The sequence below is a fragment of the Tenebrio molitor genome, chromosome 4, assembly GCF_963966145.1.
Source record: "Tenebrio molitor chromosome 4, icTenMoli1.1, whole genome shotgun sequence".
In the NCBI taxonomy this organism is placed as follows: Eukaryota; Metazoa; Arthropoda; class Insecta; order Coleoptera; family Tenebrionidae; genus Tenebrio; species Tenebrio molitor.
The window spans coordinates 23814349-23841244 of NC_091049.1; the positions used below are offsets into that span (position 1 = coordinate 23814349).

Consider the following 26896-nt stretch of genomic DNA (forward strand, 5'->3'; position numbering starts at 1 on the left):
ATCTTTCCTTAATGAAGATGAATTGTATGTTCCTGAAGATATTATTAAAGAAGCCAGATCTGTTATTGAAAATTTATTGCCGCGAAAATCTGTATCGTTGTATGAAAAAGAATACAATATTTTCTGTGCCTGGAGGAAAAGCAGAAACATAAAAGGTGTATCAGAAGAAGTCCTGCTATCGTACTTCGCAGAAAAGGTAAAAAAGTATAAGGCTTCAACATTGTGGAGTTGTTATTCAAAGTTGAAGAGTACCTTACTGATCAAGGAACAAGTAGACATATCAAAGTAAGAAGAATGATTATTTTGAATATTATAATTAAAACGTTTATTTTTTTAGAGACATGGTGGCTGGAAATCGAATTCGGTTGTAGAAGGCTACATTGATGAATCAGTTGAAAATAAGAAGGAAATTTGTAACAGAATTTTGATGGGAACAAGCAGCACAAAGAATTGTCAAGGATTTTCAAACGAATTACCTGGTTGCAGTGGCGCTAACCTCATCAAAAGTGAGGATGTCGTTAACTTCATCAAAAGCAAAGATGTCGCTAACGAGAATACTGTCAAATGTGGTGGAAAAGTGTTTAAAAAGTGCACATTTAATTTTTATTAACAATGTTATTTCCGGTTATTTCAATTCAGACGTTTGTAATTTTGATTAAAAAAGAATAAAGAAACTTGTGAAAATGTAATTATTTTATTTTTCTAGACGATAAAACTTCATTTTACCATGAAGAAAACAGTAGATAAAATACCATTTTATCGTTTAGGATGGAATAAAACAATTTATTTAAAAAAATTAAAAAATGAAAAACGAGTAAAAACAAAATTACATTTTAGTATGCAATGTCGAAAACTCATTTCAAACGATAAAATGATGATTTGATAACTGGCGACTCCGTTCGGGGTATAAATCTAACGACTCTCCACTATAAATCCGTGTTGATTTCTGTGGAGACCCCCCGATATCTTTGATTCCAACGTTTAACTAAATTATACCCTTTCATGCTGACAATTATTATTAGTGATAAAACCAGCCCTGATATCCCTACGAAAACCAGCCCTGATATTCCTACGCTGCCAACTACAACAGAAATAACAAAATTAATTTTATCACAAATAAACAAATACATATAGTAAATTAAAAAAAAACTCTTAGACTGTCAAAACTAAATTTTAAATAAAATGTTTGTTTTGACTGTACTTGGGTATTAAACATTTTCGCTAGAGTGTACCGACGTCAAAATCTAGTTACAAAATATATTTAGGTTATGTTTTGAATCATTCATTACTTTGTACACTTGAAGCGAAATGCAGCAACTAAATGAATTAGAGCAATTTAATAAAGTTTATAAAAAAACACACGACAAGCTGAAAACAGGTAATAAATTAAACAACAACCAAAATCATTCAAAATAAACTAATCTGTTTCATTTATTCTTGATTAACACTTATCTGCAAAATTTTGATTTGTGAATCATAAGAACGAACGTCAATTATTATTAGTTAACAATACTGGAGAGGCTTTGGCACAAATTTGTAATTTCTTCCCGTTATTATCACTTTTTTGTTTTTTTCTCATAATAATTTCTTATGGCCCTCTTCTCTCGCGCTGGCAAAATCGTCCTAGTTCGTTCCATTTTAACGTTTTTACAAAATACACTTAAATAATTTTGCAATTTATTTGACAATGTCAATTTAAACAAATGAATAGTTTGAAAAATTAAAAATCATAGATAACAACTGGGCAATATGAAAATAACTAGTGGTTTAACCAACCTAACAACTGCAATTTTCATTTTGACAGTCCAGATGTTTTTTGAATGGACTTTAGTTATTTATACAACAAGTTTCTAAAGCGCCACATTTTTGCACGCGTGAGCAAGTTTAAATAACGAGCCGTGGGCGAAACACCTAATACATATCACAAGATATTGAAGATATTGCACACTGACTTCACAAAAATGCATAAAGCAAAATCACATTACACGCGCTTCCATGGTGTTTTTCATGCCGCCGGCAGTGATCGACGGTTTTGCATGATTCAAAATCCGCCGGAAACGTTAAATTCCCGACCTAGTACGTACAAAAGTGACCTTGGTTAAAAATTCGCTAGAGAATGGGCTGGCAGCATTGATTCTTAAATGTCAATAAAGTTTGACATGGAAGTTACTTTGGTTGAATTAATTAATAATAATTTTTTACTTTTTAAAAATGATTTAAATTTGCCGGCATGAAAAATTTTGTGGATTACACGTCCAGAAAATGTTTTGCGAGTGCTCGTGTCGCTCGCCGCGGCTAGTGCCTTGGCTATGCAATACCACTCACACTCGCAAAATATCATTTTCTGGACTATACTTGGGCCAACCAACAGATATAGTAATAAAATAAAGGGGATGTGACCTAGTTGTGTAGAACGATATACGCCGAAGCCTGTTTCACAATGAAGCAGGTTCTTTGCCATTTGTCATTCTCATAAGTAAAAAAATATTTTGTAATACAAATCGAAAAACCCCGAGGAAAACAAACAAACATAAACACATGGTCAAACTCCCGAAGCGAGGTTAAAACGAATGAGATGCCGGATGCCGTCAAGTAATTTTTGTGGATGTACATCAGGCTCTCGAAAATTTGCGCACGTTTTGAATAAGCCAATTGGAAGCTGCTATTTAAAATACGCGGGCACTAGGGGGCGGTTTTATTACTATATCTGTTGGTTGGCCCAAGTATAGTTATGTAAATAACTATAGTAAACGCACTACCGCCATTTTACGCAATTACAGTCTTGCAGTGCTTTTATAGTGAAAAACATGTAAAAACAATTATGATGAGTGCCGAAATAAGTGGACACAGTGATATTCCCGACATATTTATATCTATTTTTTAAAAATCCTTTTATAACAAATTTGTGGCCCTAAAAAATCATCTACGGGAACCAATTTTGAATGCAATGTTTAGTTTTATAACATTATTAAGAACGAAAACAACTACTAAACAGTACATCATACCTAGTAAGTTTAACTTCCTTCCAATTTTTGAATACATTTTATAGTACATTACATACCGAGGGGAAAAGTATTCCATTCCTGTCTAGAGAACTGTAGTTTACCGATAGACTTGCCTCGAGGTGAGCTACTTCTCGTTAATAAAACAAGCAACATTATAATAATAAAAAATAAATAGAAATCTACCTCCATATTGTTTATTTCGGCAAAATATTAACACTTAGTAGGCGCTGCACGATTGAGATTTTATTAAATTTGAGTTCACAAAAGCCACCAAATTTGCATTTGCTCAGATTTTTTTACAAACAAAATATGCCATAGTAAAATAGAGTGTAACCCCAGAATTGCGGGTAAATTTACACTCAATCTCTTACCTGATGAAAACAAACTACGATACGAAAAAACGTACTGAGATTTTCGCGACTGGTGCGATAGTAGCGCCCTCACAGGTCAGTAATGGGTTTCATTACTAACCGATTACGTCTCATTACTGACTCCTTTTTTCAGTGTTTCTGACCGGTTCAAAAGTACGCATAATCGCTCACTTTCCAACCTGTTAAGGGGTTCGAAAATCTGTACGTTACTAACCGATTGTGAATAAAAAAAATTGCAAATTTAGCAAAACTTTTGATATAGGTACTTTAGATTTTCGGTAGATAAAGGAAAAGACGTTATAACTAAACTCGTATGACGTAGTTCAGAAGTCTATGTATGTATTTATTTTATTTAATAAACGGAAATTTCTTTAACTAGTGAAACAACGAAAAGCAAATCCACATAAAGTGGAGTCTGAGTGCATATAAATAATTTTTTTAAGATTTATTATACCTGAATCATAATCCCTGTTTTTGACACAAAAATGCGTGCGAAAAAGGACCTTTAAAACACTAAAGCTTTAAGGGTTGCTTAGGTAACAACAAATTCACCTACATTTTGAACAATGATAAATAGACATTTATACACAATTTATGATAGCAACGAAACAACAACCATTGACCATTTCTATATCAACGACATTAATCACAAATTACTTAGAAAAAGGTATTTCAATTTACTTTTTTTGTTATAACTTTCAGATTTTGGTGCAGGTATCTATAATAAAAAATAGCGTATGATACACGTTTATAAGGGCCTTTAAAGCACTTGCGACGTTAAACTCGTTAAACTCGTCGCGCGTGCTTTAAAGGCTTCCTGATAAACTTGTATCATAATATACTATTTATCAATTAAAGCAGAACACTTGGACCACAATCGCGCACTAAAAAATTTACATCTATTAGTAAGTTACTTACATAGTAAGTAATGGTTCCTACAAATTCCAGTTACTCTATCACATGTCCCGCAATCTGATTGGCATAATTTTTCACAAGATAGTCCCCATTTTCCGTTTTCGCACCCTAGAAAATTGTCATAGTTCTATATAATTGATGTGTTATACAGGTAGATATTATACCGGATGTCCAGGGGAATAGAGTGGATGCGTCTATTTCTGGTGGGGACGTAATTTAAGACAGGTGTCATGCTACTACTCAACCATCAGCCACTCCCATTTCCAACATTTTAAATTATTACACAGAATTCTTATGATATTTTATTTGTTCCCTACTTGTAAACATTAGTTTATCAAGTCACTGTATTCACTTTAAAAATATCTCTTAACTGGCGAGCATGAAAAATTTTACACCCGTGCTCATATGAGTGATGTGCGTTTCCAAGGCAATACGTGTAAAGCTCATACGATTTTTTTTTCAAATACCGGATTTTTTAATAGTTTGTATAACTATTTCCAAGTGAGGAACAAATAAAATATTCAAAAATACACGCATGGTAACGGGTTTTACTGGCTTCAGAAGATGACTGGCTCGCCTTCGGCTCTCCAGTCATATCCTTCTGTCGCCAGTAAAAATCCTTTTTACCATGCTAGTAATGTTAAATACTATTAATTTTGATGTATAAAAATGTTATATTATTGTGGATAAAAAAATTGAGAATAATAATATGAAAACTGTACTAAATTACGTCCCCATGTGGATTCACTTAAATCCTAACTTTGTAACCTTACAGATATCAGAGATAGACACATCCAAACACTTCGCGCGGACACCTGTATGTTATTTTCAAAATATTTACTCACGTGTATTACACCGCAGTCCTGTATATCCCCAAGCACAACTGCATTTTGTGTTTTCACAAATGCGATGTTCTTCACAAAACTTATACTTCTTTCCCAATACAGTTTCACAACTGACGTCACAGTGTGGCGGTCCTAATTTTCCCGCTTCACATTCAGATCCTTCTTTTTGTTCTTTTGCAGGAGCATTTCTTTTGGATCTTTTACCGACGGATGACATAATTTGGCAAATAGAGTTGGTCTGATTTTTGTCAGTTATTTGTGTCCTGTAAATTACTGAAATAAAATTGAACAGATACTTATGCAAATATAAATAAATAATAAAATGTTACCATTATCATCTACAATTTCGGAACATTCTCTGATGTCAATTCCCCAGTGGCTTTTGGTATCATTATCCGTTTTTTCTTTGAAAAAAGTTAATGTTTTTTCCTTAAATTCTAAGTTCAATTGACGAGATTGCCAAGAGTGTACATCATAGTCTTTTGCTACATTTGTTGACGTGTAGGTATGGTTTAATTTTGGAATCTTCAAAACGCATGTTTTACATAAAGAAACATAAAACATTAAGCATGATTTTTCTGTGGATGGAATTGCTACAGTAGTGGGTTTTACATCGGCAGCATTATCGGACCACATATATTGATCTGAAATTAATGTAATCCCTTATATCCATAATATTGGATGTGTTAAAAAAGACGGATACCAAAGAAGGTACACAATTTAGGCTAATCATGGAACATGAAGATTTTTTTTTGTTTTCTGTTGGCCTTTCATTAACGCGCAAGAGCTTTTGGAAGTTACAACTAAACTATCTGTAAAATTTAATGATCCTGTTGTTGATGTGGGACATAATTCTATGAGCCAACTTTCAAAGGTGCCCTCAACACATATCCAAACATTACTTTCACGAATACGTTTGAATACCGTTTCTTCATCAGTGTTAAATATGATGAAATTTAGCCTGGGGGACTAGATCAAAAACACGGCATCATTGCTAACATATCATAGCAACGGAAAAAAAAACACCTTTATAATTTATGATTCTGAATCTAAATGACAGCGATGACAGTTAATATGTGATTTACACCACACAAAAATTTGGTGGAAAAAGTAAAACTTACAAAGCTACTTAAGGCTTGCTTAATCGCATCGACCACTCACCAAGATAAAGAATAGTATATATAATCAATCCACGATGAATGTGGATAACGGGTGGCTGTGACATCTGGTAATAGCTAGGGAACAAATAAAATTCCCTAATAGAAATTGATGGCTTTCGTGTTATGTTTAAGGCATATATCTATTAACTACTATATAGGTAACGTGGATACGAGAGTGAAGCAAAGATCTCGAGATACAAAACGCAGTCCACTTATGCGCAGGCTCGTTTTCTGGAGCAACTGATTGGTGGAGGGTGGAGCTGTTTTTCCCACAATCCGCAGCGCGCAGCAGCAACATCCTATACTTAAATTCCTGCCATGCGCATATTATACTTGCTCTTAACAAAGTAGTTGAGAAGATGTTTCTATACTGCTCCCACCCATGGCAATGTTTGCTTCACTCTTGAGCAAAGTAAAGATACGACGTTACCCATATAGTAGTTAATAGATATATGGTTTAAGGCTGGGAATCGTATTCGAATTATTCGAATATTCGAATAGCTGACTATGTAAAATTCGAATATTCGAATAGTCCAAAATTCGAATAAATAAATTATGACCAAAAAGTGGCCAGTGACTGCACCGGGCTCTCAGGGGGTTTTCGGGGCCTAGGGTGTGGGTCCAAAAAATAAAAAATGGGCGCCAGGCAACTTGCTTTTGAGCTTGGTTGAACTTGTCCAGCTGCCGGGACAAGTGCTCTGATTTTTACCGCCTAGGGAGTATTAACAGATACTCATTAAAGATAAAATTGAAGTTGGTTTATTCGGTACTTTGCAAATTATTCACACGAAATTTGTTGTGCAGTTTCAGTACTGGTTCACACGAGTGTGATACGGTTCGCATGTAACCAAATGAAGAAAAATGCGGAACCAGTACTTTTTGATGGTCTTAAAAATTATGTGGTCTCAACCAGAAAAGCTTTTCTTTTACAAACGACCAAAATTAACTTAAATTAACAAGATGTTCTAAGACGAGTAATTAATGGTTTTTAAAATCTTTGAAAGGAAACTCTCCCGAACCTTCAACTTCCTCCTGTAAATGCGAATGAAATAAACCCAAGGTCAAGGCTTAGATTTCACCTTGACGAGAAATCAAAATTGATTCCTACAGGAAGGGGAGAAGTCGGTGGAGTTCCGAAAAGTTGAAATTTGAATTTTTATTCTCTAAATTGATGACAAAAATTCTTACAGTTTACTAAATACAAAAAAATTACAAGAAATGCAGAAATTGTTTAACTGAGAAGCGGGAAATTCGAGGCGCTCAAAATTTGAAATTGTCCGCAATAAAAGTGTGGCGACTTATCTTATGCCGGTTGGTTGCGTGTCCTCAAAGTGCGTGATTTCGGCTTGCGGTACGGTTCTCTGAACGAAGGCGGCACGGCGTGACCTTGATGGATTCTTTATTCGAACGGTAAATGGTCCTTACGAACGATGACTCAAAACGATATGGCGACGAATCACCCTCAAAACGATAACTGGTCCGGCTGACCCTAAGGAACAATGTTCCCAAAGAACGACGACTGGCCCTAAGAAACAATATGGCGAACGGCCACCCTAAAGAACGATAGTCCAACTGGCGAACTGCCACCCTAAAGAACGATGATTCTGGCGAAGAACCACCCTAAGGAACGATCCCTTTCCGCTGAAAGGGGCTGCTCTGCGATAATCTGAAGGAGGACTTTCCGGTATTCCTTCACGGTACGGTAACGGTAATTGGCTCGAACTACCCCTCTATCTCGCTAGACGACGAGGGGTTTCTCGACCACGGTAAACGGTAAGCGGTAAACGGTAAGCAGTAAACGGTAATTGGCACGGTAATTTTCGGGCTCTTCGACGGCCCCGAAGGCTGGCAGCGCCGGACGATAAGCGCCATGGCGTTCGGCAATCCGCCCTCAGGGATGATTGCGGATCCCGAACGCCACGCACGTGATTCGCAGCTCGCGACTTGCTCGGCGGTCGCCAACCGAGTCCCCCAATTTCCGCTTGCGATGGTTTTTTTTTGGTTACCCCCGATCTAGGATAGCAACACGAAAGATCTGGACCTTATTCCGTTGGGCGATAAGGCGTCCCGGTAATTGTACGAACCGCGCATCTTGATGACCACTTCCGGCGGTTCTACACTTGCGCGCTAAATGTCAGATGGTCGACCATGGCGCCGGTTTGTTTACACTGAAAATCACCGATCCGAAAATTCAGATGTTGAAGCGGTAATGTGTCGGTGAGTCCGCGCGTAATTCACGAAAGATGTTGACGGCTATTTCCCGCAGGATCTCTAAAGGTTGAACACACAAGGATGAAGGAAGAAGGTTCGGGAAAAGAAGAGAAGAAGATAACTTTCCGGCAAGTCACGGGAACAAAAGGGAATCGGAACTAACTTTGCCGTACGGTTACCCGAGCTGAGAAGAAGAAGAAAGGAATTGAAGGAAAAGGAAAGGAGAAAGAAGAAAAAAGAGAACGATAAACAGATAGGCCGCAGCTAGACAGCCTACAGGCGTGAGGCCACCTCAGCCTAAAATTTAGGGGCAATGCAAAACTCTAAAATGAAAACCGCGAAACAAACTAAAACCGAAAGTGAAACTGAAAGCAAAACTGAAAGGAAACTGAAAGTGAGCCGATAAACAAAAAATGAACCCTGAACCGATAAACTAAAAATTGTCCTGATTGACGACACAAACAAAACTGAACGATCCTGAAATGAGCGTCCCGAAAACGGTTACGGCAGGGTGGGCGCGTCGCGACGTCATGTGCCTTGCGTTGTCTTGCTAGTTCCTGATTTTCGAACAGCGATCTAATTGTCCCGCGAGCATAAGTAGGACCTCTTGGCCTCCTATCCCGGCCAAAACGAATAGTGGCACTTTGACCTGCTACAAAATAAATAAATAAATAAATAAATTAATTAATTAATTCAGGATGGATTGGGTATTTCATGGTCAAATAATTTTATTTTTTGGCTATGTGATTCTTAAAACAGTGAGATGTAGGGAACCAAAATAATGCGAATTTAGCGTTTTAAATTCAATATGGATTTGATATTTCAAGGTCAAATAATTTTATTTTTTTGGCTATGTGGTTATGTTTGTAAATACTCGTAGTGACGTGCAGAGAAACAACATAATGCGAATTTACCAATGATCAATACAACGTGAACGGAATTTAACTTTAGGAAATGCAATCTTAGTCTGCTCTATTCTGCACTGCAAAGTGTTGAGTGGTCCTTTTTACGTGATGGTCAGGATGTTGATGCCGCCGTATCCAGCTTTTACTCGGTACTAAACGGCGTTTTTCAGCAGTATGTTCCATTGAAGAGATCCAAATCTAACAGTTATCCAGCGTTCTTCGATGGTAACATAATCAAGTCGCTGAAGTTGAAGGATGCTGCCAGGAAAAGATACAAAACTTCTGCGTCAACTGTCGATTGTGAATCATTTAAAGCCATAAGATGTAAACTCAAGACCGACATCAGAACTGCTTACAGCAGTTACGTCAAACGGATGAACAGCGATATAAGATCTAACCCCCGACAGTTTTGGGCATTCATTGAGGATAAAAGAAAATCGAATTTTATTCCGTCTGTCATGACTTACCAGTCTGAGACCATTACAGGTGCGCAAGAGATTGTTAACGGTTTTGCGGATCACTTTTCTAAGTTTTTTACTCCTGCTAAAAATAACACCTACGTACCTCCCGCGTCCAACAACACATTTAGTCTAGATTCGGTGACTGAGGAGCAAGTGCGGACTGCTATTAGGAAGCTGAAGCCGAATATGACCCAGGGTCACGATCAAATCCCGGCGTTCCTGGTTCGTGACTGTGCCTGTGTTTTCGTGGAACCGTTGGCAATCATTTTTAATCTGATTCTGAAGTCTTTTCAATTTCCGGAAAAATGGAAATATTCTAAAATTTGTCCTGTCTACAAGAAGGGTGTAAAAAAGGATATATGCAACTACCGGCCTATCTCAATTATCCCCAACTTCGCGAAGGTCTTTGAATATTTACTTTTTAATTTTTTTAGCTTCACTGTTCATCCAATGATATCCTGCCGTCAGCATGGTTTTGTCGGGGGTCGTTCCACTGTAACGAATTTGTGTACCATCACTGAATTTCTAAGTGGTGCTCTGGACGAACGGGCAGGTGGATGTGATTTATACGGACTTCTCTAGTGCATTTGATAGCATTGATCACGATATATTGTTCAAAAAACTTGATTCCTTTGGTTTCTCCGACAATCTGCGGTTACTCCTTCGGTCATACTTACATGACCGGTATTTATATGTATATTTGAATGGTTTCAAATCCTACTTTTTTAGACAGGATTCCGGAGTCTCACAGGGATCAGTTCTGGGTCCGCTGTTTTTCAACATCTACATAAATGACATCGTGGAATCCTTGGACTTGCCATGTTTGCTTTTTGCCGATGACATGAAGGTTTACTCGTTGATTGGTTGCTACGATAATGCCCTACGACTGCAGGATGGTATCGACAACATCGTTCGGTGGTGCGTTGACAATAATTTACATTTGAACTGCGCCAAATGCAAGGTGGTCAGTTTCACCAAGAAAACTAAACCTCTTCTGTTCAATTATAACATCAACGGCAGAATACTTTCGCGTAGTAATTTAGTTCGAGATCTTGGTGTTATTTTTGACTCCAGGCTGTCGTTCACTGACCATATTGAGTCCATCGTCAACTCGTCATTTAAGTCTCTCGGCTTTGTTTTGAGGAACGGCAGAGAATTCTCGGATGTTGACACGTTAAAGCTGCTCTACTTCACCTTCGTTCGATCTCGCTTGGAGTATGCATCATTAGTTTGGTCGCCTATGTACAACAATCACATAGCCTCTCTAGAACGTGTTCAACGCAGGTTTTTGAAGAACGGGGTACATATGTTAACTGGTAGTTACCCACCCAGAGGCCATCCAAACGATCTTCTTTTGGGACAGCTTGGAATGTCATCACTACTTTCAAGACGTGCTGAGCACTCAGTGGTTTTCCTGTTCAAATTGATCCATGGTCTTGTCAACTGTTCAGATTTATTATCGCAAGTTACTTTTAGGGTTAATCGTCCGGCTTGTCGCACGAAAAACACATTCTCTCTTCCGACTAGACGGACAAATACTGGACTCTCGTCGCCCGTCGTCCGGATGATGATCAATTACGGAAACATTGAGGATACGGTTGACATATTTTGTTGTGGCATCGATGCTATCAGGAAGTGCTATCTCAACCCTCTTATTCGAGACCAGCAATAGATTGCTAGTTGCTTGGTATGGCTTGAGATGGTTTTGTTAATTCTCAATGGTGGTTCCATCGTTTCCTTTGGTTTCTGCTTTAGCTTTGTCTCTTAATTCATCAGTGCTTAGTTGACCTATAATTGGGACATCCTGTTGGTCAACTTACCAAAAAAAAAAAAAAAAACTATTCGAATAATTATTCGAATACCAAAATCCAAGAAAGTCCCAGCCTTAGTTGTTATGTTAGGTTGATTTCAATTAAGGTTAAATTATGTGACGGAAACTGTAACAGAGTTGCCAGCTTGAATGTATTTCGTATTAAATCATAATTTGAGAGTAAAAGCTTCTGAAATTCTAACTTGAATATTTATAAAAACAAATGTGCAAGGTTTAATTAAATTAAACAACATTGTTCAAATTTGAACATCGGAACAATCGTCATATTTCTGCCAGGAAAAAATATAAAATTGAGGCAGTTTATCCAACATGATAAAAATAAATCACAGCCACATTCATCGTGAATTGATTAGTCTCGAATATTTTACTTAAAATATGGTATCTACAGGTTAATATTATATACCGGCATTGAAATCAGTAGGTGAGTAGGTGTACCTTAATAAACGCAAACAGATTTTAACGAAAAAATTTCAGAGCAGGACACAGAGCGGATGCATGAGATTGAAGTTAACATTTTAAATAGATCAATTTAAATTAAGTGGATTTATCAACTTACGGCAAAAATCTCCCCAACCATTCGGTCAACTAGCATCTTCCCCAAACTTTGATCATTTACTTACCAAATTTTTTTAACACCGATGAACACTGTTCTGTCTCTAAAGTGAGGCATTTTCTTTTTATAACCCTGCCTATGGCCTCCATGATATCGCTACTTAATTGTATTTTTTTCAATAATAACCATCGGGCCTTCAAATAAATATATATTTAGAGTAGGCGTAGGCGACATTCTAATTCTGTTAACAGTGTAAAGTAATTTTTGCAGATAACCAATTATTCTCCGGAGTTACACAGGTTACATAGTAAGTTTTTCCCAATTTCATATTGTCATATTCCGTGGAGGGGGAATAGGGAGAATGCACTATAAAAATTAAAAATATTTTCTAACCTAATTTTATTTCGTTAAAATGTTAGACGTTTCTTGTGCCATTTTCTACGCCGGAAAAATGTTGCAAACAATTTGAATTTCCATAGGTTGCTCTAAATATAAATTTATTTGAAGGCCCGTTATAATCTGACATATGTTTATATTATACTCCGGGTCATTACAGTTCGTCTAATTCCCATTGTAAATTAAAAATAATTGATTGGTGTAAATTGGTCTTTGGGAACAAATCTGTCAAAGTGTTAAATATACAAACAACAATTTTCATATAAACCTCAATAATACCTAATTAAAGCATGTTCGTAAGTGTATAGTCCTCCAAAGTAGCTAAGAGCTCATAAAATTTTAGGGGTGTAACGAGCCATTATAAAAATATTAATTTATTTTAAGCCGACTATTGTGGCTCAACCCTCAAACTACTAATAATTTTCTTTTTCTGAATCAGGTATGCAAAGAACAACGGTTCTTCTCTCTCTAACACAAAGGGTCTTCAGCTGTTCACTCGGGCGGTTTGTTAATCCCGTAATAAACCATTTGAAATAAGTTAATATTTTTATAATGGCTCGTTATACCCCTAAAATTTTATGAGCTCTTAGCAATTTTGGGGGGACTATAATTGGAGTAGACGGATTATAATGAACTCGGCTTTAAGTACTTACATTTGTGGATTTTCCAGTAAGTCTCGTTTTTAGTTTTAACAACTATTTCATACGGTTTGAAATCGGGTGTTGTTCGTATAACTTCATCATTTTCCAAGTAGAAAACATTATTATTTTGTAAAAGAATAGTAAAACTTAACCATTTTTGGTCGCTTCGATTCCATTTAAAGTAATCCAAATTGTCGTCGTCATTAGTAAAAAATTCAACTTCAAATGGAGAGTAGACTGAGAATGATACAGAAGTTACTGATCTAAATCGGTGATAGTTGGTTTTAACAATTTCAAAATCTGAAACAGAACATTTTTGGAGATTAGTGTTTGCTTTTCAAAAACATAATCCTGGCTTTACAATTTAAGGATAAACATTTTTAAAATTTTATTTGCATATCGTAATGAAAGTAGCACGTTTTTACATGAAAAATCATAGTGCAAGTAGTACTTTTTTGCATCATTTTATTCCATCTCCTTGGAGATGATTGTCAAAGTATACCTATTTTTTTTGTAATTTTTCATAAATCCTTTTAGACCAAATTTCTCAACTTACATCGATATGCAAAAAAATAGTGTGTACAACACGTTATGAAAGTCTCTTTTTTTCACTTATTTGCTGCAAATTCGTGAAAAAAAGTAGACTTTCATAACTAGTTGTACAAATAAAAATTAAATTTAATTAAATTTAAAAAAAGTAGACTTTCATAACTAGTTGTACAAATAACTACTATTGTAATATTTAAAATTACAGTGAACTTTATTCACAAATTATTATTTGCTGCCATTCTACTATAATATTTATTTTTGAAGTGAAAATTTCTTTAGGCGCGCCACATACATTTTATTCCCGGGCAGTGAATTAGTTTCATGCGACACGGTAAAATCATTCGCGGCACAAGCAAAAATCGTTCGCAGCACGACACGGCAAGCTAAAATCAAGGGAGTCGAGTTTTTTTAGCGGAACGAGCGAAAAACGATCAACTGTGCGTCACTTGTCAATTTTAAATTTTCATTGTACGTTGTGTTATGACCTGCCTGACCTCAGTGCAGAGCTGCAGGAGTAACTGTATATAAAGAGCTTTCAAATAAATTCATATTTAGAGCAACCTATGGAAATTCAATTGTTTGCAACATTTTTCCAGCGTAGAAAATGACAAGAAACGTCTGACATTTTAACGAAATAAAATTAGGTTAGAAAATATTTTTAATTTTTGTAGTGCAGTCTCCCTATTCGCCCTCCACGGAATATGACAATATGAAATTGGGAAAAAGCTTACTATGTAACCTGTGTAACTCCGGAGAATAATTGGTTACCTACAAAAATTACTTTACACTGTTAACAGAATTAGAATGTCGCCTACGCCTACTCTAAATATATATTTATTTGAAGGCCCGATATATACAGGATATTTCACGAGTGATAATGATAAATTTAAAATGCAACCCACACTATATTTCCGAAAAAAGCTGGCTACTGAAATTAAAATGTCCGGCTTTTTTTGAAAATGTAACATAAACGATAAAGACACGACAAATATTATAAGTTTACAGATGAATGTAGGATTTAATACGTAATTCTCAATTATATGGTTTCAACAATTCATCTATTGTGGACAAACTATTATCATAATACAAGTTATTGGTGATTGAAGCATCATAGAACTGTTCACTTCCGTCGTGCGGTCTTAAGCACACACTCTTTTTTTTACTCTTTGTATGTCCAAAATCTACAAGTTTTCAAAATTAATTATTTCCTATTTTTACAATGTATTTGTTTCAATCCAAAAATTTATAATACATACATATTAGTATTCTGTGACAGTTTTACTACATCAACATTGTTACAAATTGTATTTTAAGCAACTCACCTTCCCATCTTTTATCAGTAACAGCACCGTAGCTAAATTGGTTTACGTCTTTTAGCAGCCAGTTAGCATTGTTCCAGTTGTCTTGCTTTAAAAAGTTCACTGGTTCTTTATTTATCATAGTTGCTGGTGGATCAATAAAAATCGGATGATCACTATTTTCCGTTATGCAACTAATTTCATTTTCTTTTTGTAGAGTAATGATATTACTGTATATATATTTGTCGAAGGAGAGATATACACAGATAAGTATAATTTGGAACTAAAAAAGAGATGAGTTATTAAGATTGATAGTGTTATTGTAGAGCAACAAAGATTACAAGAACTTTAAGAAAACCAAAATTCAGTTAAGTACACGTTTTATTTTTAGGCAAAACATAAAATTTTGTGTTTTGGTTATACAGGGTGTATCTGAAATACGTGTGTTAATTTTAACCAGTGGAAGAACTCTCCAATTTATGAAACGTTTCTCTACAACATTTTTACGAAAAAACATTACAAATTGATGTAACATTTGGAATAAATTATCCATCAAAGTGTATACCCGCCTATGGGTAAGGGCGAAAATTTTCTGTTGTGATAGAAACGGAGCCTTGTCAACAAATTTTATTGTTATAGAAAAAATTAAATAATTACAATTAAAATTCTCATGGTTACAAAAAAATTGAAACTAGTTAACCACACAAAACGACTCGTTTAGTAAAAATTAGGGGCAAAAAATATTGGAATACTTTTGCGAATTTTGCAAAATGTTATAGAGAAAAGTTTCATAAATTGGCGAGTTCTTGCACTGGTTAAAATTAACACACGTATTTCAGATACATCCCGTATAGATATTAGTTAAGACTATAATGCATTCATTTTTGTACGGTTGGCTGCAAAAAAAACGGGAACTATCAGAAAAAGTTCTGTCAGAATTTATTAAATTTTTATAGTTTGAAACGGCCTTTTAGAATTTAGGTTAAAAAAACTGCACTTATGTGTCAGAAATACTACTGCCAAACAGACACAAATTGACATAAATTGACAAATTAAATTTCCAATTCACACAACTGTAATGACGAACTAACTGGAACTTTTTTTTTGTTAAATTTTTTTACAAAATATATGAAAATTCGACAGTTGGCAATGATTTAAAATGTCATATTATTGTCACTGCCAAAATTAATAGTCCAGTCAATATAAACATAAAAAAGGTCCGACCTTGCAAAAGGTCATGTAGTTCTGATTTTTTAATATGTTGTTTGGATCTCAGCCAAGAGTAAAACACCAAATTTGCAACTTCGAAAACTCAATCAAATTTGACCATAGGCCGAGCCAAAATTTATCGGATCTGCGGATTGTAAAATTTTGTTCTATGAATATCTTAAACTCAGTTGGATCCATCAGATGTTCTAGAGCCATCATATCTTGCAAATATAAGTGGGCACTCTTTGTGAAGAAATAGTGACCAACTGAATGAAAACAAGGTAGCATTTTATCGATAGTATACAGGTGAAGGTTCTTAATCACCCTAACGCTCTGCCTGTATGAATAGTTTTACGGGATTAGACGTGTGAAAATATTGGTCCCACAGCTTTGATTACCTTCCAAATTATGCAATGCAGTTTTGAATTTGGCTCTTAGGCTGGTAAGTCCTATTTTCCTTTACAAACAAGATGAGAGACCTCTCACTCTCACGTAGCTTATTCTCAGTTTCGGCTCGTTCTTTCCCAGTCAAGTCTACCTCATCCAAAATAATGCCAGCCAATATCAGATTAGTCAAAATGTGTGCTCGTACAGCTCGTGAATAGGCATGACCATTCAGCATCTTATCCAGGCCTGTGATCTGTATAAATAGTCATAAATAGCGCCTTCAAGCAACTCCCTGCCATTATTGCACCGATACAACCCATGAATAACATGAGGAGATGTATCGTAATCAGTAGGTGGGGTGCGGATAAATGAGAGGAAAATAATTTGTGAGGCATAAAACTCAAGACCACTTGTCACCTGCTTAATGAACCCGTTCCAAAGGAGCATAGTTGGGGTAGTTGATGATTTTCCATACAATCAGAACAAGTTTGGCGCTGAGGGCAGTATTTCTGCACCGACTTCACAGACTCCCTTCAAGTTGTTAACCACACATACTAAATTACGTTAAAATAACTTATTTGATCGGTTTAGGCCCTGTACGTGATGTTTGATGCGCTGAAAACTTGTTTTCATTTATTTTTCCCAAATTCCCTTTTTCGAGGTATTCGGTTATAATCTACTTTTTAGAGAAGCATTGGACCTGCAGCTGCCCATCAGATCTCAGTTTAAAGCTAAATAAATACGCTTCAAGTTCATTGCCCTTGACTTTTCTCATTGGACGAGTATTTTTGACGATATTTAATAAAAAAAGAGAAATAAACAAAAAAATTTCACTTCTTGTAAAAAATACCCAATTTTTGAAGAGCTGTATCTCGGAAACTACTGGACGCACAAAGTTTGCTTAAGCCTCAAACTGAAGTGAATTTAATCTAGTTTAAAAAAGATAACTTCAACTTTTTCTGTTAGACTCATATCTTAAGAGATATTGAGCAAAAACTGAAAATAGTGCGAAAATTTTGCTGTTCTTCGGCTACCACGCAGCGCGCACAAGTCTTTCGAAGTTGCAAATTTGGTTTTTTACTCTTGGCTGAGGTCCAAAGAACATATTAAAAAATCAGAACTACATGACCTTTTGCAAGGTCAAATGTTTATATTGACTGAACTATAATGAATTTCCAAAACGGAGTAAAGAAAGCATCAATAAGCAAGCATACGAAGCACCACATTTTAAAGGCTTTCAACAAAATTAAGAAAGAAATTACTCATGGAGACAATGCAAACATAAATACGTAAAGTACAAAATTGAAGAAGCAGTAGCGAATGTTTATTCGGTAAATCCTAATCTAAAATAAAACTCTTCCTAAGTGCTGCACAGGCTTCAGTCCCAGAAGTATGTATAGAATTTTAAATGAAGGACAAGAACAAGGCTTATGGGAAACTTTAGCATCCATGACATATCCCAAATTATTGTTAATTTGGTTGAAGATTCGGGCTTGGAAAACAGCGACGAGGATGGGTAGCAAAATGCAAAATTATTTCATTATTACGTTCAACTGCCTTTTCGTATTTGTTTAGTGCAACTTTGCTTTTTTCTTCAAAATAATTAAACACATTTAGTTTCACTATACTTTGAATTGGACCAGTTTTGACAGAACAAATGAGAAATGACGTGACCCAAATTTGCGGTAAAAAGATGTGTTCACAAGACAAAAGTTACTAAATTTAGTAACTCTATTTCGTCATTACAAAAGTGAATTGATTATAGGTGTTTGCATTGTACTGAAAATAATGTGATTACCTTAAGTAACTATTGTAGTTGGGATAACCACAGTAGCACACTACTTCGGTGCACCCGAACTGCGGTCAGCGGTCAGAAGCCCAATAATCCGACACCTGAATTGCTGTCAAAGAATGTTAACTTACCTGGTCGTCTCTAATCTTATCTCGAACTGCGGTCAAGAAAATTTAACTTATTAGGCAATCACGAACTTTTTGGGACCGAGTTGGCTATGATCATCTAGTGTTTTTGTTGGCAGTATTTCGGTGATAACTAAAAGGTATGTAACCTGTTGGCTTCCCCCACCATGCCATGAATTGCAATTAAACTTTATTATATTTAATTCAAAACTTTGGAAACAAACATTTATTTACAAAACAGAATTATAAAACTTATGAGACACGCATTTAACATAATCATACTAATGTTTTGGTATTAAGGTGTTCAATCTTAGAGTTAATAAAATTCTGTTTACACGATAGTCAAATGTTCCATCAACAAAGAATATTTGTTCATTACACATAAATTGCCTGTTACTTTCACAAGAAAATATTATGTGAGATTCTGTGCTGTTAACTGATAAAAAAATTTCACCTCTAGAGGTCTTGACCGCAGTTCGAGAGGAGATTAGTAAGAAGGATTATGACCCTTTTTACCTGACCGGACTTGGACCGCAGTTCGAGTGCGCCCCACTACTTTCAACTCTTACATACAAACAAAAAGATTAAAAGACATCCCATAATGGCTATCTTTATTTTATGTATTTATTTAAGGTGCAGAAAATTTGTCTCGGTATAACATTATGTTTCTTTAAATTCTCAAAAAACTATTGACTTAATGCCACGCGTCGTCTCTTCCTATCCGAATGATAGTGGAGTAAAATCGGACTGAAATTATGACTTTTAGTGATTCCAAGGTACGAGTATAACTAAATGAGACCTATACTATCTTGTAGAGGACATTTTGGGGCATTAGGTACAACTTTTTTTTTTCAAAACCTAGCCTTGTTTTTAGACTAAACAATAGTATTATCTAGTCATTTACTTCATTTTGTAATACCTAAATGGTTGTAATAGACAATTTACTAATAAAATGTTACATATTTGCAAAAAATGGTGTGAACATTAATATTTTACATTTAATAACGATAGATTCACTATTTATGTTATAACAAGATTTTTTACTTCAATAAAAATTAAATGAAATGTTCAAAATGGCCTCCAGAGGCAGTTAAGCAATCACACAATCAATTACATATCAAAATTACAAATGTCAGGTGAAATTTTAGCCTACTGAAAATTTAAAATTGGAGCAAACGGAATTCAAAAAATATCTTTTTGCTAACTTATTCCTTGCTTCTGGTTATTAAATTGAAATTGCTTTAATACATTATCATATCCCACAAGTTTACTACAAAACTGGGTTGAATATTTTCATGAAAACAAAAGTTAACAGGGGGTTGAAAAATTACCATGTAAAATCCTATGGCCAGTCTTAAAAAAAACTCACTGTATGTACCTAGGTACTTGAAAATGAAATTTGCAAGTGTTACCAGCGATGCATTTTTTAACGTTTTAAAATCGGCAAAAAAAACAGCATACAATGTCCTTCTGAAAACATTTAAAGAGTTAGGGAAGTTAAACTCGATGACTATGACCGAGGCTGTTAAAATTTCTACTAAATTCGCACTGGCTTTTTTAAAAAATAAAACTGAGACCATTAACATATTAAACCAACTGAGGTATAAACTGACTACAACCCCCAATAAGTCTGCTAAAAAATTGCCACCAACAGATGATGCTTTTGGTCAACATGTGCTAAGGTATTGACATTAAAAAATAATTATTATTATGTACATACTTCACTCAAATTTTAGATGCATTGATCAATTACGTATATCGTTGTGTAGTCATGTATAGTTTGTTCAGTGAGAGATTGGTTGACATAAAATTCATTAAATTCTACGTAGAGCAAGAAGTAATTGACGCACGTAAAATTTGAAATATATCCTTCAAGCAGTTTATAACATTTTTGTCATGAACTTATGCTCTAATTAATGTATTCTAGTGCGTTTTGTAGTGTTGGGTTAATTTAATACAATTTAAAATCTCCCAATCTAAATAAGGGCATTTTACAACCTGTTTTAGCTACAATGGATCCCATACTTAATGACATTAGAAAACTGATAAACATTTTTTGCAGAGACCAATGATGCCAAAATAATGAATGTATGTGCATGAAGGAAGGCTTAAAATGCTGCAGATTGTTCTTGCAAAAAATGTCACAACAATGTTTCTTGTTTAGGTATATGAGAATGAAGATGACGTAGAGAGCATTTAAAATAGGTAAATTTTAGCAAAAATACAAAAAATGTACCTACTCAAAATTTTACAATTATTGTGACTGCTACAATCTCTACATCGATAGACGACTAAATACGCGTGCCGGGTTATATCTGCCTGCCAGGAGACGCCCGGCGCGTTCGCTCGTCGAATAAAAAAATTATTTTCTCAAAAAGTATAAGGGCTACTGACTTAATTCTTTTTTTAAAAACTTTCACAATATCTTAGTTACATTTGACTCGCTGCATGTGTATCGAAATTTTTAACATTTCACATAGGTCCCAGCAGAGTGAAGTTTACGATGCGCATTTTTGATTAATCTAAATTTATTAATTATTTTTTTCAAAACTATCGATATTTGCGAAATTTCCAATTCACTGTTGGAAGCGCTGTACTTTTTACTACAAATATACAGAAAATCATAATTATAGCTTCAATGGTTGAATTAACACAACGTTAAATGTTACGAGAAACGTAGTTTTTCGGACTACACCTCAACTACATATAAAGGCCGTTTTCAAAGTTCGGTCCTATTAAAAAAAGTTGTAGATGGCCAATCCTTATGCCCCAAAATGTCCTCTACTCTACAAGATAGTATAGGTCTCATTTAGTTATACCTTGGAATCACCTACCCTCAGAAATAAGCGAGCTAGATATGTAATTTTACTCCACTACGAGTACATAGCGCACAGCCACCTACATGGTACAATCATTTATAACGACCCGCATATACCTGTATGTATATGAACTCACCTTTCCCGCAGCCATAAATTGATATTTTAGTTAAAACTTTATAACCGACAACTAAAATAAATATTTCACGAACACATCGTCACGAATAGTTTGTAACAATAGCCACAAAAAATATAATATATCAATAATATTTTTGTTCGGGGGGTTCGGGGGGGGGGGGGGTGTTGTCATCTGATTTTAAACGATTGAATTCAAAAGATAACAACAAGTACTTTGTTTACTAAAAAAATTTATTCAGCAATATACAGTTGGGAAATATTTTGTAAGGGGCTATATACAGGGTGTCTCCGCTAAGACTTTCGAGCCTAAGATCTCGGTTATTTTCCAACGGATTTTTGTGAAATTTAAAATGCAGATATTTTAGACGGTGTGCTGTTTGTCCCATTTTTAGATTGTGCTTGTTTCTTGATGCTGATTTTTATTATTGTATAGAGTCAGTAATTTAGTGTTCTTTTTCAGGCTTCTAATTCAAGAACAAATTTGTACATTCCGTCTGGTCCTAACAAAAGTCTAAATTTAAACATTTAAAATAATGGTGGAAAAACGGAAACTGTAATTTCAAAAGTTCTAGAGATTTTGAAAAGGCGTCGCGATCGGCGTAAAGTAGAACCGAGCTGATTGGTCACTTTGGTCAAGTAGGGGTTGCGAAAGTGGGGTGCGCCAGAAATGATAAAACCGAATGCGGAACGGGAAACAAGGCTTTTTGATTCACTCGGGGTTTGATCTCCAAAGTAGCCGGAGGTACGTTCAGTACTTCCAGCAGCCATTTTGTGACCACGTGCTTTACATTTACAAGGTAAATTATTTCTCTAATTCTTGTACATTATTTGTAGTCGCGATTTAATTAGTCAAACAGCATTTAGTTCTTTATCGTTCTAAAGTAAAGATTATATTATTTTCTTTGTGCTTTTAATGACCACGTGACTCTTTAGAATCTTATATTAATTTCTTTATCGCGAAGTATGTGATCTTCTTGCATTTACCGATTGGGGAAACGTGCTCTTGTCAAGGGGAACCAGTATGCAATTATTATAAAACATTTCCATTCATTATTTATGTCTTGGATTCTCGAGATCGGGAAGCTACCGCCAGTGTCCGTCGCACTCAATAAGCTGTGGTCCGGCGTAAGAGCACAAAATTAGCCTCGTCACCCCCAAGGGGGCCAGCAACCAAACTAGGCCAGCTGGCACGTAAAGAGAGGTACCCTTTGGCCCTGTTAGAACCTTTTTCCCCTTTTATTTTCGACCAGCGGAGTGGACCGGGGTGATCTATGAGATTCCAGGGCATCGCGTCGGGTTCAATTTAATTGGGGAAACAATTCAAATCTAAATCGGATCACATAGTTCGCATCTCAAAGTCGTATAATGCTATTCGCGCCAGAAACCTCTGTCGTTGCCCAGCTTAGTCATTTATTCATGAGTCAGATCTCAATTCGTGGGCCGCGAGTCAAATTTCATTGGGTCAAATTTCCACCAACTTCTGTTATTAAATTCATTTATTTATTTCTATAATTTGTTGGAACCAAACACCACCATACTCGATTATTTGTTAAATAAAATTTAAGTGAAGTGTGCTCAATCGTTTCGCTAAATCCCAGAGAGTAATTTATTTTTGACACAATTGCAGCACAGTTATTAACTAAACTGTCACAATCAGTCTAAATAAGTTTAAATGTAGGAAGGGCGGTTTCACACTTATGACTGTTATGTCAAAAATGATGTCTGTTTTTTTTACTGTCCACTGTAAGTGCCTTGAAAGTCCGGAAACTTTTGTTGAAATTCCTCGAAAACTAGAGGTGTTGAATAGGACGATTCGCCGTTTCTGAAGTAACACTGCACAATGAAAATGTTTTGCTCTGAAGTGAACATAATGCAATAGCATATTTTAATAGTCAATAATTAATAATGACAGTTCTCCATTGTAATGACATTTGATGACATTTGAATTACATTTTTACGTGTTGCCAACTGAAGCGTATTAATCACGGACGTCTGGATTTTTTTTATTTTCGATCGCATGCAATTACTAAACACTTTTTTGTCAAAAATCATCAAAAATAATTAAGTATATATTTTTTTTCAAAAAATGCTAACTATGCGACTCTAGAAGACAAACTGAACGTGGTTTTATCTGAGCCGGTCGACACCGGGCTACCGAACATCTGCCTATTGTTCTTCTTTTTCCACATACAATTCATTCCAAGCAAGTTTCAATATAACAATATACTCTTCCCAAAGTCATTCTATATTGTTCTCTAGCATTTTTCTTGCGAAAATAATGATTTCTAACTGGAATATTTCAGTTCTTATAAATAAACAATAAATGAATAAACAATGAGCGGCAATTTTTAACCTATAAAGGTTTTAATATGTTTTATTTATTACACATAAAAAAAAAATCGTTCAAATCCGAGTTCTTGCTACCGGTTCCGAAATAAAAACACGTTCAGTTTGTCTTTTAGAGTCGCATAGTTAGCATTTTTTGAAGAAAATATATAATTATTTTTGATGATTTTTGACATAAAAGTGTTTACTAATACCATGCGATCGAAAATAAAAAAAATCCAGAGGTCCGTGATTAATACGCTTCAGTTGGCAACACGTAAAAGTGTAATTCAAATGTCATCAGATGTCATTACAATGGAGAACTGTCATTATTAATTTAATTATTGACTATTAAAATTGCTATTGCAATATGTTCAGAGCAAAAAATTTTCATTGTGCAGTGTTACTTCAGAAACGGCGAATCGTCCTATTCAACACCTGTAGTTTTCAAGGAATTTCAACAAAAGTTTCGGGACTTTCAAGGCACTTACAGTGGAGAGTAAATAAAACCAGACATCATTTTTCACATAACAGTCATAAGTGTGAAACCACCCTTCCTACATTTAAACTTATTTAGACTGATTGTGACAGCTTAGTTAATAACGGTGCTACAATCGTGTCAAAAATAAATTACTCTCTAGGATTTAGGGATATTCGTTACTAGGTTGTCATAAATTTGGTTAGGTTGGGGGCTCTGTGGTTTCTGGTGGCAGACAAAAGATATCTCAAAAATGTAAGGCTGTGGCTAATTCCTTGTCACAGTTGCAAATTAATGACTAATGTCTCGCTAAGTGATAGATGATTTTTCGTTTCACAATCAATTTTGGTTTCTGTCGGCATATTTAATTGAACTTACCTAATCCCTCAATTCATAGTAACCAACCATAGGCATTCAAAATTACTTCTGAAAATTTTAGTTACACAACATGAAAAACGTTATTTCTCTAAAAGTTCGAAATATAGGGAGTAATTTATTTTTGACAAGATAGTATGTACGTCTGATCAATTCTTCAAATGTTCCAGTTGTCATAAACTGTCACATTGACAATAAAGAGTGGGTTATATTGAATTTTTGAAAATGTCACAATTTTGATGTCCGTTTTTTTTTACTCCCAACTGTACCAACAACTTGCCTTGATTATTTTATTTTTCCATTCCTGAAAAACAACGTGTTCAAAAATAGGCCACTGTAATTGCCCACCATCAACAATTTTAGATGAAAATGACATAGAAGAGGATGAAACCGGGGAAAATATTTAATTTTTATAATACACTTAATAAATTTGTACTGTTACTTTCAGCATTTCTTGTATATTTTTTACCAATACCCGTCACAATGATCGTTTGAAGAGTTCTCATAACAAAGTCACATATATAATTTCAAAAAGTGTTGTCAGAATAGTTTATTTCACCTTTTTAACCACTAAAATAAATGCAAATAAATTAAATTCCATGTTTTTGGATTTTTTTTTCGAGTGTTCCGAAATTCACTGACCGGCACAAAAAACGACTCACTTCGCGCGGATTACGGGAAATCAACAGTAGTAGTTAATCTAAGATAATTAATAATCTTTATATATTTTTTAAAACTCGAATTAAAATTTTTAATCAATTGTTTTCTTATCTGCTTGACTTGAAAAAAATTATTGCAAAATATAGAAACACTTTGACAGTATATGTACAGTGCATTTTTTTTAACTGTTGCCATAGGGAATTGCATGGTAAAACTTATACCCCCTGTTAACTTTTGTTCTGATGAAAATATTCAAACCATTTTTGAAACAAATTTGGAAGATTTTTTAAACTATCGGAGAGATTACAATTCAATATCCTAAACTGTCGAAAAAGTTGTGAAAAAAATATTTTAAAGCGCGCCGGAATAATAGTACGTCGAGCGGCCGCCAGAATAGCGTCCCTGTCGACTTAACCAGCAGCTGACCAAATTCCATTACAGTGCGACATTAATTTACAAAATAGTCGAAGAAAAACATTTTGAACAATTCCTTTGATAATTTCTGTTAATTTGTTTAATTATTTGTGCGTTAACGTTTTTACGTTTTGTTTTTTTTTTTTATAAAGAAATTTAATCATAGCCACGAGAAGATCTCGCTATTTATTTTTTAAATGAAAATGACAAAAATCAAAAGTGGGGATAGGCAGTTGCTTGTTGAGCCGACAAGGACGCTATTCTGGCGGCCGCTCGACGTACTATTATTCCGGTGTGGTATAAATATTTTTTTCACAACTTTTTCGACAATTTAGAATATTGAATTGTAATCTGTCCGATAGTTTAAAAAATCTTCCAACTTTGTTCCAAAAATGGTTTGAATATTGTCATCAGAACAAAAGTTAACAAGGGGTATAAGTTTTACCATGCAATTCCCTATGGCAACAGTTAAAAAAAATGCACTGTATATACACATTATTAAGTGATAGGACTGATAAGTAAAGAATATTTTGCAATAATCATCATTTTCTTTTTTAGAAATGAAACTAACGTGCGATAATTGGATAGAAAAGTTAGGTGAATTCCCTTCTAATAATAGCGACTGAGATAAAAATTTCGTATTGGATTTATTTCATGTTAAGTAATTAATACAGACATTTTGTGAACCTGACATGAAGCACAAATGTCTGTTTTTTATGCTATTCGTTTACGAATTTTGTAAGTAGGTTATAGTTTTCTTCACACAATCGTGTTGTTACTAGCTACTTACCATTGTTGTTGACACAATTTGTAAGTTGAACTTACCGCCCTAATGCGGTAAGTAATTAATGAACTATACGATTATTAAGTGCCATAATAGAATCTCGGAAGTTGAAACTCTTCTTCGATTCTGTTATAATGCACTTACTAACTTTATATCCCAATATAATATAAATAATTCCACGTGACTTTGGTAAATGATCTTTTCACATTTCACGAAAAATTCAACAGAAGATTTTAATCCAAAAGAATTAAT

General features: G+C 34.9%; 1 protein-coding gene across 3 annotated transcripts; it reads right to left on the bottom strand.

The window, feature by feature from the left end:
• On the bottom strand, positions 1–25346 carry LOC138128152 (uncharacterized). 3 transcript variants are annotated; one of them, XM_069044331.1, is made up of 7 exons: positions 24790–25346; positions 15166–15424; positions 13307–13594; positions 5466–5780; positions 5137–5409; positions 4295–4399; positions 1–1081 (listed from the first exon to the last, which is right to left on the bottom strand). In XM_069044331.1, exons 2-7 carry the CDS (start codon positions 15281–15283, stop codon positions 927–929), a joined length of 1254 nt encoding a protein of 417 aa, XP_068900432.1. In that variant the 5' UTR covers positions 15284–15424; positions 24790–25346; the 3' UTR covers positions 1–926. The 3 variants fall into 3 exon arrangements, with proteins under 3 accessions (XP_068900432.1, XP_068900431.1, XP_068900433.1); XM_069044330.1 differs by lacking the exon at positions 24790–25346 and adding an exon at positions 21610–21760; XM_069044332.1 differs by lacking the exons at positions 13307–13594; positions 24790–25346 and adding an exon at positions 21610–21761.
• Between the last annotated feature and the right edge of the window lie 1550 nt (positions 25347–26896).